Genomic DNA, 17,510 nt, shown 5'->3' on the forward strand with positions numbered 1-17,510 from the left:
GGGGTCGGTTTTTACCGACCCCTGTAATTAATTGTTTACCGGCGACCGCAAAAAAATAAAAAGCGATCTGTAATTCTGTCCTCTGATGTGATCACACATCAAAGGACAGAGAAATAGGAGGATTCGGGGACCCTATCATACTTACCGGTGTCCCTGGGTCCTCCTGCGTCTCCTCCTGCCGGCCGGCTTCTTCCTCGGGAAAGAAAATGGCGGGCGCATGCGCAGTGCGCCCGCCATCTGCTGCCATCTGCCGGCCGGCAGGAGAGACGAGTTGGGGCTAAAATTAGGGTTAGGGTTGAGGCTAAAATTAGGGTTAGAGTTGGGGCTAAATTTAGGGTTAGGGTTGGGGCTAAATTTAGGGTTAGGGCTAGGGTTAGGCTACTTTCACACTAGCGTTTTTTGGCTTCCGTCGCAATGCGCCGTTTTGGAGAAAAAACGCATCCTGCAAAAGTGCTTGCAGGATGCGTTTTTTCTCCATTGACTTGCATTAGCGACACATTGCGTTGTGCAACGGATGCGTCGTGCTTTGGCGGACCGTCGGCACAAAAAAAGCTACATGTAACTTTTTTGTGCGACGTGTCCGCCATTTCCGATCGCGCATGCGCGGCCGGAACACCGCCTCCCCGCACCTCACAATGGGGCAGCGGATGCGTTGAAAAACAGCATCCGCTGCACCCGTTGTGCGGCGCTTACAACGCTAGCGTCGGTACGTCGGCCCGACACACTGCGACGGGCCGAGTACGACGCTAGTGTGAAAGTAGCCTTAGGCTTCTTTCACACTTGCGTCGGTACGGGGCGGTCGCAATGCGTCGGCCCGACGTACCGACGCACGTTGTGAAAATTGTGCACAACGTGGGCAGCGGATGCAGTTTTTCAACGCATCCGCTGCCCAGTCTATGTCCTGGGGAGGAGGGGGCAGAGTTACGGCCACGCATGCGCGGAAATGGCGGACGCGACGTACACAAAAAGGTTACATTGAACTTTTTTTGTGACGACGGTCCGCCAAAACACAACGGAACCAGTGCACGATGGACGCGACGTGTGGCCATCCGTCGGCAATACAAGTCTGGGCAAAAAAAGGCATCCTGTGGGCACATTTGCTGGATCCGTTTTTTGTCCAAAACAACGGATTGCGACGGATGCCACACGACGCAAGTGTGAAAGTAGCCTTAGGGCTAGGGTTAGGGTTGGGGCTAAAGTTAGGGCTAGGGTTAGGGTTAAATTTAGGGCTAGGGTTGGGGCTAAAATTAGGGTTAGGGTTGGGGCTAGGGTTAGGGTTGGGGCTAAAGTTAGGGCTAGGGTTAGGGTTAAATTTAGGGCTAGGGTTGGGTCTAAAATTAGGGTTAGGGTTGGGGGTAGGGTTAGGGTTGGGGCTAAAGTTGGGTTAGAGTTTGGATTAGGGTTAGGGTTTGGATTAGGGTTGCGGTTGGGATTAGGGTTGGGATTAGGGTTACGTTTGGGATTAGGGTTGGGATTAGGGTTAGGGTTGGGATTAGGGTTAAGGTTAGGGTTGGGATTAGGGTTAGGGGTGTATTGGGATTAGGGTTAGGTTTGAGGTTAGGGTTGAGATTAGGATTAGGGGTGTGTTGGATTTAGGGTTTTGATTAGGGTTATGGTTAGGGTTGAGATTAGGGCTGTTTTGGGGTTAGGGTTGTGATTATCGTTAGGGTTGTGATTAGGATTATGGATCGGGTTGAGATTAGGGTTAGGGGTGTGTTGGGGTTAGGGTTGGAGTTAGAATTGGGGAGTTTCCACTGTTTAGGTACATCAGGGGGTCTCCAAACACGACATCCAATTTTGCGCTAAAAAAGTCAAATGGTGCTCCCTCCCTTCTGTGCTCTGCCGTGCGCCCAAACAGTGGTTTACCCCCACATATGGGGCATCAGCGTACTCGGGAAAAATTGGACAACAACTTATGGGGTCCAATTTCTCCTTTTACCCTTGTGAAAATAAAAACTTGGCTAAAAATCTTTTTTGTGGAAAAATTTTTTTTTTTATTTTCACTACTCTGAATGCTCAAGTGCTTCACAGAAGTTTATAATGCAAAGTTCTCACCACATATCTAGATAAGTTCCTTAGGGGGTCTAGTTTCCAAAATTTGGTCACTTGTGGGGGGGTTTCTACTGTTTAGGTACATCAGGGGCTCTGCAAACGCAACATAACACCCACAGACAATTCTATCAAAGTCAGCATTCCAAAATGGCGCTCCTTCTCTGCCGTGTGCCCAAACAGTGGTTTACCCCCACATATGGGGTACCAGCATACTCAGGACAAATTAGAGAACAAATATTGGTGTCCAATTTCTCTTGTTACCCTTGTGAAAATAGAAACTTGGGGGCAAAAAAATATTTTTTGTGGGAAAAAAAACCATTTTTTATTTTCTCCAGTCACCTTCCACGACAGCAGTATCGGAGGATGTCTCCCCGCCCTAATAGGGGACAGGAAACAAAGAGGTTAAATACCCCTCCCCTTCCTGCAACCACCAGTGTTTTTCCTGTCCCCTATGGGGCATGAAGAGGTTCTCTGATAGTGCTGCCGTGGCCGGCGATCGGGAGCACTGTTACCTTTCTAGCTGGGCAGTCGAGGTCGGGGGCTCCGCTCTCCTCCTCCATCCAGACTGCTCCCATCTCCGTGACCTTCCACGCGACTTGGGACCCCTGCCCGCCCTACCCGCGCCTCTTTCGGGAGGCAAAGCAGGGCGGTGCGGTGCTCCGGGGTCCTTCTCAAGCTCCCCGGCTTCCTCCTCCCTCCACGCTGTTGCTGGAGCTGGCGCGCGCGCGCACCGGAAGTGACGTTCAGCCGAACTTCCGTTTTTTTCGCCGGCTCCTTGCGCCGCAGCTCCCGCGCGCGCCGTTCAGCGTCCTGAGCCGGGACATGCAGTGGCGGCATGGACGGGGCGTCCCTGACCCCCCCCCCCCCATCAAACGGACACCACGAGGGGGAGGAGCCCAGCGCTCACCCCCCTGCCGTAAGTAGTGGGATGATGTCCCTTGCTGTCCATTTTCTAAAATCAAGCGACTTAGTCCGTCTTCTCTCTCTCTCCTTTAGGGAGACCAGACTTCTGCCCCTAAGAAGGTGCCCAGTCGCAAGTGTGCTGCATGTGCGTCCAAGCTTCCCTCCACATATAGAAAGAAGCTCTGCCAGCCATGCACAGACGAGGTTCTGCGTGCTGAACAGCCCTCTCTTATGGACAGCATCAGGACTCTCATCAGGCAGGGAGTTCAATCTTCCATGGCGACCTTCTCCCAGCCCCCGACACCACAGCCTCCTCCTGCTAAAAAAAGGAAAATAGCCCCTGTAGTCTCTGACTCTGACTCAGGAGAAGTGCATACTTCTGACTCAGGGGACCGTTGGGAGAATGAGAGTTCTGCCTCTACCTCTGCTCCCAAATCAGACAACAAAAAGTATCTCTTTTCCTCCGAGGATTTGGAGGAATTCGTGTCTATGGTGAGGGGCACCATGGGGGTGGAGGAGGAGGTGGAGGGCCATTCTGTACAGGATGACATGTTCGGGGGGTTAAAGCCCAAATCGGTAAAGGGATTCCCCATACACGAAAATATAGAAAGCCTCATCCTCCATGAGTGGGGCCTTCCAGAGAAAGGGTTAAATGTGCCATCAGAACTCAAGAACCGTTTTCCCTTGGAGGGAGACTGTTCTCTTTTCGAAATGCCCAAGGTTGATGTCCAGGTTTCAAGAGTAACCAAAAAAACGGGCCTGCCTTTTGAAGATTCCTCCCAGCTAAAAGATCCCATGGATCGCAAAACTGAGAGTTTATTAAGAAAATCCTGGGAGACTTCAACTAACCTACTGAGGTCCAACGTGGCATCAACATGTGTAGCCAGATCCCTGTTCCTCTGGCTGCGTACATTGGAAAATCACCTGGTGCAGGGTACACCCAGAGAAGAGATTCTTAATTCTCTTCCTCTGCTCCAAAGGGCAACCGGATTCCTCGCGGACGCCTCCGCAGAATCAGTACGGGTTGCCGCTAAATCAGCGGTTCTCACTAATTCCGCTAGAAGAGCTTTAATCCTGGGGAGGTGATATTACCTCAAAGTCTAAGCTTTGCGGTATACCTTTCCAGGGTCATTATGTATTTGGGCCAGTCCTGGACAAAATCTTGGACAAAGCTTCGGATAAGAAGAAGGTCCTTCCGGAGCAAAAGAACCCTAAGAAGCGTTTTTTTCGTCCCCCCCCGTGACCAAACCCCCCAGCAGAATTACAGGGGTAAGGGCAAATCAGGACGATGGAGTTACCCCAAGGGAGGAAAAGCCAGAAACATCCTGGTCCCCCAACCGACTCAGGCCTCTGAAAAACAATGACTGCCCTCCGGTCGGGGGTCGACTCTCGGGATTCCTCTCCCAGTGGCAGGTGATTACCACAAACCAGTGGGTCATGCGTACCATACGGGAGGGACTAAGGTTGGAGTTCGAGAGTCCTCCTCCCCATCGTCTATCACTTCCCTACAATCCCCAGGACTTCGGGAAATTTTGATGCCGGATATCCTAGACCTGCTTCGAGCGAAGGTGATCTCCCAGGTACCACATCGGGAAATAGAAGGTCACTATTCCCACCTCTTCGTGGTGAAAAAACCCTCAGGGAAACATCGCATCATTATCAACCTGAAACCTCTAAATCAGGTAATAAAATACCGGAGATTCAAAATGGAATCGATCAGATCAGCAATCCTGCTGATCGGTCAGGACTGGGTGATGGCGACGCTGGACCTGAGGGACGCATACTATCATGTGCCAATACACCCAGACCACAGAAGATTCCTCAGGTTCGCGATCTCCCAAAACAAACGGGTCAGCCATTACCAATTCAACGTCCTCCCGTTCGGAGTCTCGTCGGCTCCACGAGTCTTCTCCAAGATCATGACAGAAGCGGTAATCTTTATTCGTCAACAGGGGATCTGTGTCGTACCATACCTGGACGATTTTCTTATCATCGCTCCATCCGCTTCACGTCTCAATCAGGATGTGACAAGAGTCCTCGACATTCTAGAATCTCTCGGGTGGATCCCGAACCTGGAGAAATCAGACCTCCAGCCTTCACCACAGAAGAAATTCCTAGGAATCCTTCTGGATTCGGAGAAGAGAATGTCCTTTCTACCCGAGGACCGTCAGACCGATCTTGTCCGCAGGATCTCCAGGTTCAGAGATCAAAGAGCCCCGACTCTAAGAGACTCTATGTCAGTCCTGGGTTCATTGACATCCTGCATTCAAGCAGTCTCCTGGGCACAAGCCCATACGAGAATACTTCATTCACACATCCTGGCATACTCAAGAGGACATCAGATGGCCTTAACCAGGAAGATTCCCCTTCCCTCGCATGTGAGATCCTCTCTGTTATGGTGGCTGAACCCCCAGAATCTACACCGAGGAGTCAGCTGGGATCAGCTTCCCCTCAGAGTTCTCACAACAGACGCAAGTCAGAGAGGTTGGGGCGCCGTGATAGAAGGCTTCCACTTCCAGGGGTTGTGGGCCCCAGATGTGAGACGCAGTTCCTCAAATCTGAGGGAATTGAAAGCGGTGGAAGAGGCGCTAAAAGCCGCATCTGTCATCATCCAGGGCTACCATGTCCGGGTGATGTCCGACAATATGACCACCGTGGCATATCTCCGACACCAAGGGGGCACAGGACACTCGAACCTGAAGCTGACTGCTGGAAGGATTTTTTCCTGGGCAGAAAACCACCTGATGTCAATCTCGGCAGTTCATATAAGGGGATTGGACAATTCCCAGGCGGATTATCTCACCCGGAGAGACTTCCATCCTGGGGAATGGTCTCTAAACCAGGAGGTATTCCTAGCCCTGGTCCAAAGGTGGGGAACTCCCGATGTGGACCTATTTGCCAGCATTCAGAACACAAAATCAAACACCTTCTTCTCCCTGACCCCCTCAAATGGGACACTAGGACTGGACGCGTTCTCCCACCCCTGGGAGTTTACCCTGGCATATGCTTTTCCACCAATACCATTGCTACCCAGGACGTTGCAGAAGATCCGGACGGATCAGGTCACAACGATTTTGGTGGCCCCATTATGGCCAGGAAGAAGCTGGTTCAGCGCACTAACTGGCATGTGTCTAGAAGGCCCGATTCAGCTACCACAGAGACACGACCTTCTTCAACAGGGTCCCCTGACCCATCCAGACCTACACAAACTAAAGTTGACAGCCTGGTTACTGAAGCCGAGATCCTGAGAGCCAGAGGACTCTCGCAGGAAGTAATCGAAACCCTACAGAAAAGTAGGAAGCCAATAACGAACGCCATTTATGGGAAGATATGGAAGAAATTTTCATCATGGTGTGCCCCGAACAGACCGGATCCTTTCAACCCAAATATTGCGCAGATTCTTCAATTCCTACAGAAGGGCTTAGAGCTGGGTCTTTTCCTATCGCCACGACAGCACCCACAACGAGAGAGGATCCGCCCACCTTCCGGACAGGAACCTACAGGTTAAAAAAGGGCGGTCTCCCCTCGCCCTCCAGTTTGGGTTCCTGTCCGGACGGCGGGAGCCTACAGTTTAGCTTACCCAGGTCCGCCAAGCCTCTGTGCGGTGTCCGGGTGAGAACGGCAGAGTCGGGGGCCTGGAAGCAGCGTCGGGGGAGGTTCTGTTTTCAGCCTCCCCCCTCGTCTGGCAAGGACCGGCTCGGTGGAGAATAGCTGAGCGGTCGTGGTGGCGTTCCCGGGGGAAGGCGCGCCGCCCCGGGTCGACCACGCGCGCAGGACGCTAGAGAGATGTCGGCGCTTATGACCCGGAAGTAGAGGAACGACTTCCGGAGGAGGCCGGGAGGAAGAGCGCGGGACCTTTGAAAAGAAGGCAGCGCTTGGTGAGTAGTGTGCGGCAGCATGTCTTCTACAGGAGACGCCGAACACCGACCGTTAGGTGAGCAGAGGAGCAGCAGCAGATCGCACACTGGAGATGTGGCACGCGGGCAGCAGGACCCTGGCACGTCACGTCGTACCTCACCCCCTCAAAAACCGGTACTTTATTGTTTCATCAGCAGTGGTGAGTTTTATATTTGAACCATTGACTGATACAGATTGTCCCCTGTACTATGTTTTCTTATAGGGAAAAAAGACCTCAAAGTCTAAACATAAGCAGTGTGCGTTATGCACGGAGCCACTACCTGACACCTATCTAAAAAAGTTATGTCAGTTGTGTATATGCCGCACGTTAGAGGAAGAAGCTCCCCTTCGTGTATCAGATTTAAGGGAAGTAATTAGGGAGGAAATAAAATCATCCCTTAAAACCAAGCGGCATGAGAAAAGTAGCATGGAGGTGATATCCGATTCCAGCCCTTCATTGCAAGAGGGCGAGTGCTCGGACACTTCATCATCGGCCTCCTCGGATGAAGAAGGAAGGTCTTGTTTCTCCATGGAAAATATGGACACTTTAATTAAAGCAGTCCGTACAACGATGGGGGTGGCAGAGAGCAAAGAGCCAAAAACCACCCAGGAAATCATGTTTGCAGGACTGAACCAGAGGAATCGTAGAGCTTTTCCCGTAGTTGAGACCATTAAAGATCTGGTCAGACGAGAATGGGACAAACTGGATAAGGGGTTCTTACCTTCGGCCGCAAAAAGAAGGTACCCCTTTGAGGATGACACCTTATCTCAGTGGGTGAAGATCCCGAAAGTGGATGCGGCAGTAGCCTCTACTTCAAAAACTGCCTCACTACCATTAGAGGATGTAGGACTCCTTAAGGATCCCTCAGACAGAAAGGCTGACATGCTCCTTAAGGAAGTGTGGGAAGCATCATCCGGAGCCTTTAAACCTGCAATCGCAGGCACCTGTACGGCAAGGTCAATCATGGTCTGGGTGACGCAGCTGGAAGAACAGCTTAAAGCCAAAACACCTAGGGATAAGTTACTAAATTCCCTGTCTCAGGTCAGAGAAGGAGCGGCTTATCTGGCAGATGCCTCAATTGACTCCCTGAAATTAGCTGCAAGATCGGCGGGGCTCTCAAACGCAGCCCGACGGGCGCTTTGGCTAAAGACTTGGAAGGAAGATGCCCAGGCAAAAGCCAAGTTGTGCTCTATTCCGTGTAGGGGTGAGTACCTGTTCGGCCCGGTGCTGGATGACATACTTGCAAAGGCAGAAGATAGAAAGAAGGGATTTCCTAAAGCATTTAATCCCACTTTTAGGAACGCCTTCCGGAGACGCATGCCCTTCAGGAAGTTCCAGTCAGACCAGCAGGGATATAATCGCGACTGGGAGTCGTCGGATCAGAAAAAGAAAGGTGGATACTATAAAAACCCTTCATCTTTCTCAAGACGGAGACGCAGATAAAGCAGGTCTGCCAGTAGGGGGAAGATTAAAGTTCTTCTCAGCAGAATGGCAGAAGATAACATCTAGTGCCTGGATAATGGGGGTAGTCGGGGCAGGTTTAAAATTAGAATTTTTGAAAACTCCCCCAAATCGTTTTATTGTAACATCACTGGATACTCCGGCCCAACAACAGGCCTAAGGGTACCGTCACACAGTGCAATTTTGATCGCTACAACGGCACGATTCGTGACGTTCCAGCGATGCATTTACGATATCGCTGTGTCTGACACGCTACTGCGATCCGGATCCCCGCTGAGAATCGTACGTCGTAGCAGATCGTTTGAAACTTTCTTTCGTCGTCTAGTGTCCCGCTGTGGCGGCATGATTGCATTGTGTGACACAGGTTGTATACGATGTGCGCACAGTAACCAACGGCTTCTACATCGCAAATACGTCATGAAATTATCGCTCCAGCGCCGTGTATTGCAACGTGTGACCGCAGTATACGACGCTGGAGCGATACTTATACGACGCTGCAACGTCACGAATCGTGCCGTCGTAGCGATGAAAATGGCACTGTGTGACGGTACCCTTAGAGTTAGAGATTCAACAATTACTGACAAAGCGAGTTATTGAAGAAGTACCAAGAGATCAGGAGAAGACTGGCTTTTATTCTCCGCTGTTCTTAATCTCTAAGCCTGATGGGTCCTTTAGGACTATTATAAATTTACGCAGATTAAATGAATATCTTCAGTACCGCGCCTTTAAGATGGAATCCATCATATCAACAACTAAGCTTTTGTTTCCTAGGTGCTACATGTCAGTGTTGGATCTAAAAGATGCGTATTACCATCTTCCAGTTCACCGGGATCATCGGCAATTCCTCAGGATGGCTGTATGGGTAAACCATCAGATTAAGCATTTCCAGTTCTTAGCAATGCCCTTTGGCCTATCCATGGCTCCTAGAATTTTTACAAAGGTTGTGTCAGAAGCAATGGCCCATGTCAGGGAAAGAGAAACCCTGGTGGTGCCCTATCTAGACGATTTTTTAATAATTGGAAATTCTATTGCTCAGTGTACATCTAGGGTAAATGCCATAATATCCCTACAGGGTCTCGGGTGGATAATCAACTGGAAAAAGTCAAGACTAGAACCCACAAGACATCAATCATTCTTAGGAGTTCTCTTAGACTCAGAAAATCAGTCATCCTTCCTACCAGAAGAAAAGAAACAAAGGATCATTCAGAAGATCAGGGCCGTAAGGAAAGCTCCAAACTTAAGTTTAAGAGACGCAATGTCTCTTCTAGGTTCTTTGACGGCATGCATATCGGCGGTGAGATGGGCTCAATCTCACACCCGAATGCTTCAGTACGAGGTGCTTCAAGCAGAGAAAGATCTTCAGGGAGCTCTAAGCAGGAAGTTCAGTATATCGCCTGCCACTCTTCACGATCTCAGATGGTGGCTCAATCCAGTAAATTTGTCAAAAGGAGTCCTCTGGACCATCACCCCGGACAACGTGGTCACGACAGATGCCAGTCCGTTCGGTTGGGGAGCCCATATGGGAGACATTCTAACCCAGGGGCGTTGGTCAAGTCTAGAGTCCCAGAACTCCTCAAACCTAAGAGAGCTGACCGCAGTCAACCAGGCTCTTTCCCTGCTACCTTCCCAGAAGAGTTCGCACGTTCAAATACAGTCAGACAATATGACTGTGGTGTCCTACATCAATCATCAGGGAGGGACAAGGTCACGTTCCTTAATGACCACTGCAGCACAGATATTGTCTCTGGCCGAGGATCACTTACAATCTCTGACAGCGGTTCACATAGAAGGGAAACTCAATATAGAAGCAGACTACCTCAGTCGCCATTCCCTTCGTCAGGGAGAGTGGTCCCTAGACCAGCACATATTCAATCAGATAGTCAATCTGTGGGATTACCGACAATAGATCTGTTTGCTACGAGGGAGAACAAGAAGACCAGGAGGTTCGCATCCTTACACAGGGCAGACCAACCTCTCATAGTAGACTCCCTTCGTGTCCGTTGGAACTTCCGGTTAGCGTATGCATTCCCTCCTATGTGTCTAATTCCGATAGTTCTCAGGAAGATCCGGGAGGAAGGAGCCAGCATAATCTTAATCGCCCCCTTCTGGCCCAGGAGGCCTTGGTTTTCTCTCCTCAAAGCAATGTCTGTCACCGAGCCCTGGGTGTTACCAGTGGTTCCGGATCTCCTCTCTCAAGGTCCATTTCGTCATCCAGATTTGGAGACTCTTCACTTAACAGCGTGGAACTTGAGAGGGAGCTTCTGAAGGAGAGGGGGTTCTCCGAGGCTTTAGTAACTACCTTATTGAAAAGCAGGAAGGAGGTTACAACAAAAATCTATTCAAAAATTTGGAAAAGATTCCTTATGTTTTACCAGAAACCATTGGGAGATAATGCTCCGATCTCAGCCATTTTAGAATTTCTTCAGAAGGGCTGGGAGTTGGGTCTAGCGGTCAACACTCTAAGGGTTCATGTATCAGCCTTAGGAGCTCTGTACAACAGTGACATAGCTGGTAATAGATGGGTTGCTAGATTTATTAAGGCATGTCAGCGTTCTAACCCAATCCATATTGCCAGGGTACCGCCTTGGGACCTCAACTTGGTGCTTGAGGCGTTGACTGAACCCCCCTTTGAACCATTAGAATCTATTTCGATTAAAAATCTAACATTGAAAACAGCCCTACTCTTAGCGTTAACATCTGCCAGGAGGGTCAGTGATATACATGCTTTGTCAGTAGATCCTCCTTACTTGATAATTCTCCAAGATAAGATTGTCTTAAAACCTGATCCTGCATACTTGCCAAAAGTGGCAACTAAATTTCATAGAAGTCAGGAGATTTATTTACCATCTTTCTATGAAAATCCGGGTTCAGATGAGGAGAAAAAATATCATACCCTAGACGTAAAGAGGACAATATTAGAATACCTGAATAGGACACAAAGCTGGAGACAGAGTAGGGCTCTGTTTATTTCTTTCCAGAATCAGAAAAAAGGTTCCAGTGTCACGAAGAGCTCTATCGCTAGGTGGATTAGAGAGGCGATATGTCTTGCCTACTCTGCCAGGGGAGTAACACCACCCGAAGGCATCAGGGCGCACTCCACTCGGGCCATGGCATCATCCTGGGCGGAGAAGGCAGATGTCCCCATTGAAATGATATGTAAGGCGGCAATTTGGTCATCACCTTCCACCTTTTATAAACACTATCGCCTTGATCTATCTGCTAATTCCAGCTTACAGTTTGGCCGTTCAGTACTTAGTGCTGTGGTCCCTCCCAGTTAATAGTCTTTGAAAGTCTCTCGTTGTGGGTGCTGTCGTGGCGATAGGAAAACCGGTTGTTACGTACCGGTAATAGGATTTTACAGAGTCCACGACAGCACCCATACATTCCCCCCCGTATTTAGTTGCTTATTCCTGCACTCTGTTGTAAGGTGTGCCTTAGAAATCACTCTTTAGAGGTGGTGGTATTTAGTAGTGTTTAAGATAATATTGTCATGTACTGATTCATTGGCGGTATCCCTTGTACTCTGGAACACAAACTGGAGGGCGAGGGGAGACCGCCCTTTTTTAACCTGTAGGTTCCTGTCCGGAAGGTGGGCGGATCCTCTCTCGTTGTGGGTGCTGTCGTGGACTCTGTAAAATCCTATTACCGGTACCCTAAAGGTTCAGGTGTCAGCTCTTTGTGCTTTCTTTGACCGGGATCTAGCAAGTCATCGATGGGTGAAACGAATCATATCATCGGCAACCAGAATCCGTCCGAGACTCCAGATCCATACCCCACCTTGGGACTTAAACCTGGTGCTAAAAGGTCTGACCGGGGACCCCTTTGAACCCCTTTCAGCATCTAGCTTAAAGATCTTAACCCTCAAAACGGTCTTTTTAGTAGCTATCACTACTGCCAGGCGTATAGGGGAGTTATTACAAGCCTTATCCATTCAGGAACCATTCCTGACTATAACTACGGATAGTATAATCCTCAAATTAGACCCGTCCTTTACACCTAAGGTAGCTTCAAGCTTTCACAGAAATCAGGACATCATATTACCTTCTTTCTGTCCCAATCCCTCTAATCCTAAAGAGGCGGTCTTTCACACCCTGGACGTCCGCAGGGTGGTCCTATTCTACCTCCAGCAAACGGAGGATTGGAGGTTGGATCAAAACCTGTTCATCCAGTGGTCAGGGCGTAATAAGGGCAAGAAGGCAGCTAAAAGCACAATCGCTAATTGGATAAAGCAGGCCATTAGCCTAGCATACTCTTCTCAAAAGCTATCACCCCCAGCTTCTCTGAAGGCCCACTCTACCCGCTCAGTCTCAACCTCCTGGGCAGAAAGGGGAAGCGCATCAGCAGAGCAGATTTGCAGAGCCGCCACCTGGTCGTCAATACACACGTTCACCAGGCACTACAGGCTCAACTTCAACAGGGATCTAACGTTCGGCAGACGTGTTCTGCAGGCGGTTGTCCCTCCCTAAAGAAATTAGCGGTTGGTATCACTCCGATACTGCTGTCGTGGAAGGTGACTGGAGAAAATAGAATTAGTTCTTACCGGTAATTCGGTTTCTAGGAACCTTCCACGACAGCACTAATTTCCCTCCCTATCTGTTTTATAAATTTATGATTCCTGCACTTAAATGGTAACTATACATGCTACTGTGTCCAGAAAAAACACTGGTGGTTGCAGGAAGGGGAGGGGTATTTAACCTCTGTTTCCTGTCCCCTATTAGGGCGGGGAGACATCCTCCGATACTGCTGTCGTGGAAGGTTCCTAGAAACCGAATTACCGGTAAGAACTAATTCTATTTTCACTACTCTGCATTATAAACTTCTGTGAAGCACATGGGCATTCAAAGTTCTCACCACATATCTAGATAAGTTCCTGGGGGGTTCTATTTTCCAAAATGGGGTCACTTGTGGGGGGTTTCTACTGTTTAGGTACATTAGGGGTCTGCAAACGCAACATAACGCCCGCAGACAATTCTATCAAAGTCTGCATTCCAAAACGGCGCTCCTTCCCTTCCGAGCTCAGCCATGCGCACAAACAGTGGTTTACCCCCACATATGGAGTACCAGCATACTCAGGACAAATTGGACAACAACTTTTGGGGTCCAATTTCTCTTGTTACCCTTGTGAAAATAAAAACTTGGGGGCTAAAAAATCTTTTTTGTGGAAAAAAAAAATTTTTTTTTTAATTTTTACGGCTCTGCATTATAAACTTCTGTGAAGCACTTGGGCATTCAAAGTTCTCACCACACATCTAGATAAGTTCCATGGGGGGTCTAGTTTCCAAAATGGGGTCACTTGTGGGGGGTTTCTACTGTTTAGGCACATCAGGGGCTCTCCAAACGCGACATGGCGTCCCATCTCAATTCCAGTCAATTTTGCATTGAAAAGTCAAATGGCGCTCCTTTGCTTCCGAGCTCAGCCATGCACCCAAACAGTGGGTTACCCCCACATATGGGGTGTCTGCGTACTCAGGACAAATTGTACAACAACTTCTGGGGTCCATTTTCTCCTGTTACCCTTGGTAAAATAAAAATTTGGAGGCAAAAAGATCATTTTTGTTAAACAAATGCGATGTTTTATTTTCACGGCTCTACGTTATAAACTTCTGTTAAGCACTTGGGGGTTCAAAGTGCTCACCACACATCTAGATAAGTTCCTTAAGGGGTCTAGTTTCCAAAATGGTGTCACTTGTGGGGGGTTTCCAGTGTTTAGGCACATCAGGGGCTCTCCAAATGCGACATGGCGTCCGATCTCAATTCCAGCCAATTCTGCATTGAAAAAGTCAAACGGTGCTCCTTCACTTCCAAGCTCTGCGGTGCGCCCAAACAGTGGTTTACCTCCACATATGGGGTATCGGCGTACTCAGGAGAAATTGCACAACAAAATTTGTGGTTAAATTTCTGTTTTTACACTTGTGAGAATTAAAAAAAATGGTTCTGAAGTAAAATGTTTGCAAAAAAAAGTTAAATGTTTTTTTTTTTCTTCCACATTGTTTCAGTTCCTGTGAAGCACGTAAAGGGTTAATAAACTTCTTGAATGTGGTTTTGAGCAGCTTGAGGGGTGCAGTTTTTAGAATGGTGTCACACTTGGTTATTTTCTATCATATAGACCCCTCAAAATGACTTCAAAGGTGATGTGGTCCCTAAAAAAAAGATGGTGTTGTAAAAATGAGAAATTGCTGGTCAACTTTTAACCCTTAACTCCCTAACAAAAAAATTTTGTTTCCAAAATTGTGCTGATGTAAAGTAGACATGTGGGAAATGTTATTTATTAACTATTTTTCGTGACATATCTCTCTGATTTAAGGGCATAAAAATACAAAGTTTGAAAATTGCAAAATTTTAAAAATTTTCGCCATATTTCCATTTTTTTCATAAATAATCGCAAGTAATATTGAAGAAATGTTACCACTAACTTGAAGTACAATATGTCCCGAAAAAACAATCTCAGAATCAGCGGGATCCGATAAAGCGTTCCAGAGTTATAACCTCTTAAAGTGACAGTGGTCAGAATTGTAAAAATTGGCTCGGTCATTAAGTACCAAATTGGCTCTGTCCCTAAGGGTTTAAATGAAGATCCGTGGATGCCATCAAGAGGCAGTTCTTAGGGCTCCTGTCCAGCCATCACACATCATTGACCTGCAGGGGCTTGCGAATCGATTCACCTCAACTCTAGTTGTGAGTCAATCATATATAAAATGGAACATTTCCCACCAGGTTCGCTGTGATTGGTATGTGTTTGCCATTCTTGCTTCCTTGCCTTGGGTTGGCAAAGAATTATATGAGAAGAAGGATGTGGAGATGGATCGTATTTTCTCACAAATTGAAAACTACCTTAAGTAAGTATTAACCATTTGTTTTATTTTTTAGTTTGTAGAAAACTTCTAAATCAACATGGAAATATAGAGTGCTCAGCTTATTATTCCAATCAAAATACTGATTCTGCTGCAAATAGATAATCTATTTTTTAATTTGTAAGTGTAAATCTGATAACGCTTCTTGCTCTTCAGGCAACGTCAGAAAATCCATCTTCCTATGTTACAAGTATGGTCAGCGGATAAACCTCACCCACAAGAAGAGGTAAGTAACTTTTTTTTTTTCTTTTGTGTGTTCTCTGTTTAATATGGCATTAGTTGACCAAGGCTATACATTTCTATTTTTTTTTTTTTTTTTCTTCTTTTAGTACCTAGATTGTCTTTGGGCTCAGATTCAAAAGTTGAAGAAGGATGGCTGGCAGGAGAGACACATACTGCGCCCCTACCTTGCTTTTGATAGTATACTGTGTGAAGCCTTGCAGCATAATTTGCCGCCATTTACACCACCACCTCACACAAAGGATTCTGTTTATCCAATGCCAAGGGTCATTTTTAGGATGTTTGACTACACAGATGCCCCAGAGGTATATATATATATTTTTTTACCTTTAAAAACATGTATGTGTAATAATCAAAATTCAATTATGTAATGAAGCCGTGTGAGGATACAAGATGTACATTCATTTATAAGAAAAAAGGTGGACACATGATCATAGTGCCTTATAGCATTCACACCCAGTGAACTTTTCCACAATTTTTTTTTTATTTTGATTTTATGTGATATACTAACACACGGTAGCAAATACTTGTGAAGTGTAAAAGATACATGGTTTTCTAAGTATTTTAAAAATATTTGAAAATTGTGATGTGCATTTGTATTCACATACATGAATATACTTAAAACATTTCATTGTAGTGCTAGAAGTATGCTTAGTGTTGTTGTCCTGCAGGAAAGTGAACCTACTTTCCAGTATCAAGTCTTTTGCTGCCTTGAACAGGTTTTCTACCAGGATTGCTGGTATTTGACTCAATCCATCTTCCCATCCACTCTGACCACCATCCCTGTCCCTGCTGAAGAAAAGCATTCCCACAGCATTATGGTGGTGTCAGCATGTTTGACGATGGTGTCGTCACCCCATAATGTGGGACATTCTGGGACATTGTGCTTGCTTCCAAATTAAATTGTAAAATCCAGGTTCATGTACAAAGAGAGGTACCACACTGACACTCTCAGTATCAGCAGAGCTCTATTTATTACATCGATAAGGGTTTATATAAAGTTTTTACTGGACATACAGTACAGACCAAAAGTTTGGACACGCCTTCTCATTTAAAGATTTTTCTGTATTTTCATGACTATGAAAATTGTACATTCACACTGAAGGCATCAAAACTATGAATTAACACACGTGGAATTATACACTTAACAAAAAAAGTGTGAAACAACTGAAATGGTCTTATATTCTAGGTTCTTCAAAGTAGCCACCCTTTGCTTTGATGACTGCTTTGCTCACTCTTGGCATTCTCTTGATGAGCTTCAAGAGGTAGTCACCGGAAATGGTCTTCACTTCACAGGTGTGCCCTGTCAGGTTTAATAAGTGGGATTTCTTGCCTTATAAATGGGGTTGGGACCATCAGTTGTGTTGTGCAGAAGTCTGATGGATACACAGCTCATAGTCCTACTGAGTAGATGGTTAGAATTTGTATTATGGCAAGAAAAAAGCAGCTAAGTAAAGAAAACCGAGTGGCCATCGTTACTTTAAGAAATGAAGGTCAGTCAGTCCGAGAAATTGGGCAAACTTTGAAAGTGTCCCCAAGTGCAGTGGCAAAAACCATCAAGCGCTACAAAGAAACTGTCTCATATGAGGACCGCCCCAGGAAAGGAAGACCAAGAGTCACCTCTGCTTCTGAGGATAAGTTTATCTGAGTCACCAGCCTCAGAAACCGCAGGTTAACAGCAGCTCAGATTAGAGACCAGGTCAATGCCACACAGAGTTCTAGCAGCAGACACATCTCTACAACAACTGTTAAGAGGAGACTTTGTGCAGCTGGCCTTCATGGCAAAATAGCTGCTAGTAAACAACTGCTAAGGACAGGCAACAAGCAGAAGAGACTTGTTTGTGCTAAAGAACACAAGGAATGGACATTAGACCAATGGAAATCTGTGCTTTGGTCTGATGAGTCCAAATTTGAGATCTTTGGTTCCAACCTCCGTGTCTTTGTGCGACGCAGAAAAGGTGAACGGATGGACTCTACATGCCTGGTTCCCACCGTGAAGAATGGAGGAGGAGGTGTGGTGGTGCTTTGCTGGTGACACTGTTGGGGATTTATTCAAAATTGAAGGCATACTGAACCAGTTTGGCTACCACAGCATCTTGCAGCGG

At 47.2% G+C, this 17,510-nt stretch overlaps 1 protein-coding gene across 1 annotated transcript in view; it reads left to right on the top strand.

Annotated features, from left to right (window-relative positions):
* Positions 1 to 17,510, top strand: part of NCBP1 (nuclear cap binding protein subunit 1) — a 92,697-nt gene that overhangs the window by 24,809 nt on the left and 50,378 nt on the right. Inside the window, exons 6-8 of the mRNA XM_077250716.1 lie at positions 15,029 to 15,150; positions 15,322 to 15,391; positions 15,495 to 15,710. Of these exons, the coding sequence (XP_077106831.1) occupies positions 15,029 to 15,150; positions 15,322 to 15,391; positions 15,495 to 15,710 (408 nt within the window). The remainder of the gene's footprint in view (positions 1 to 15,028; positions 15,151 to 15,321; positions 15,392 to 15,494; positions 15,711 to 17,510) is intronic.

The sequence above is a fragment of the Ranitomeya variabilis genome, chromosome 1 (genome assembly GCF_051348905.1).
Source record: "Ranitomeya variabilis isolate aRanVar5 chromosome 1, aRanVar5.hap1, whole genome shotgun sequence".
In the NCBI taxonomy this organism is placed as follows: Eukaryota; Metazoa; Chordata; class Amphibia; order Anura; family Dendrobatidae; genus Ranitomeya; species Ranitomeya variabilis.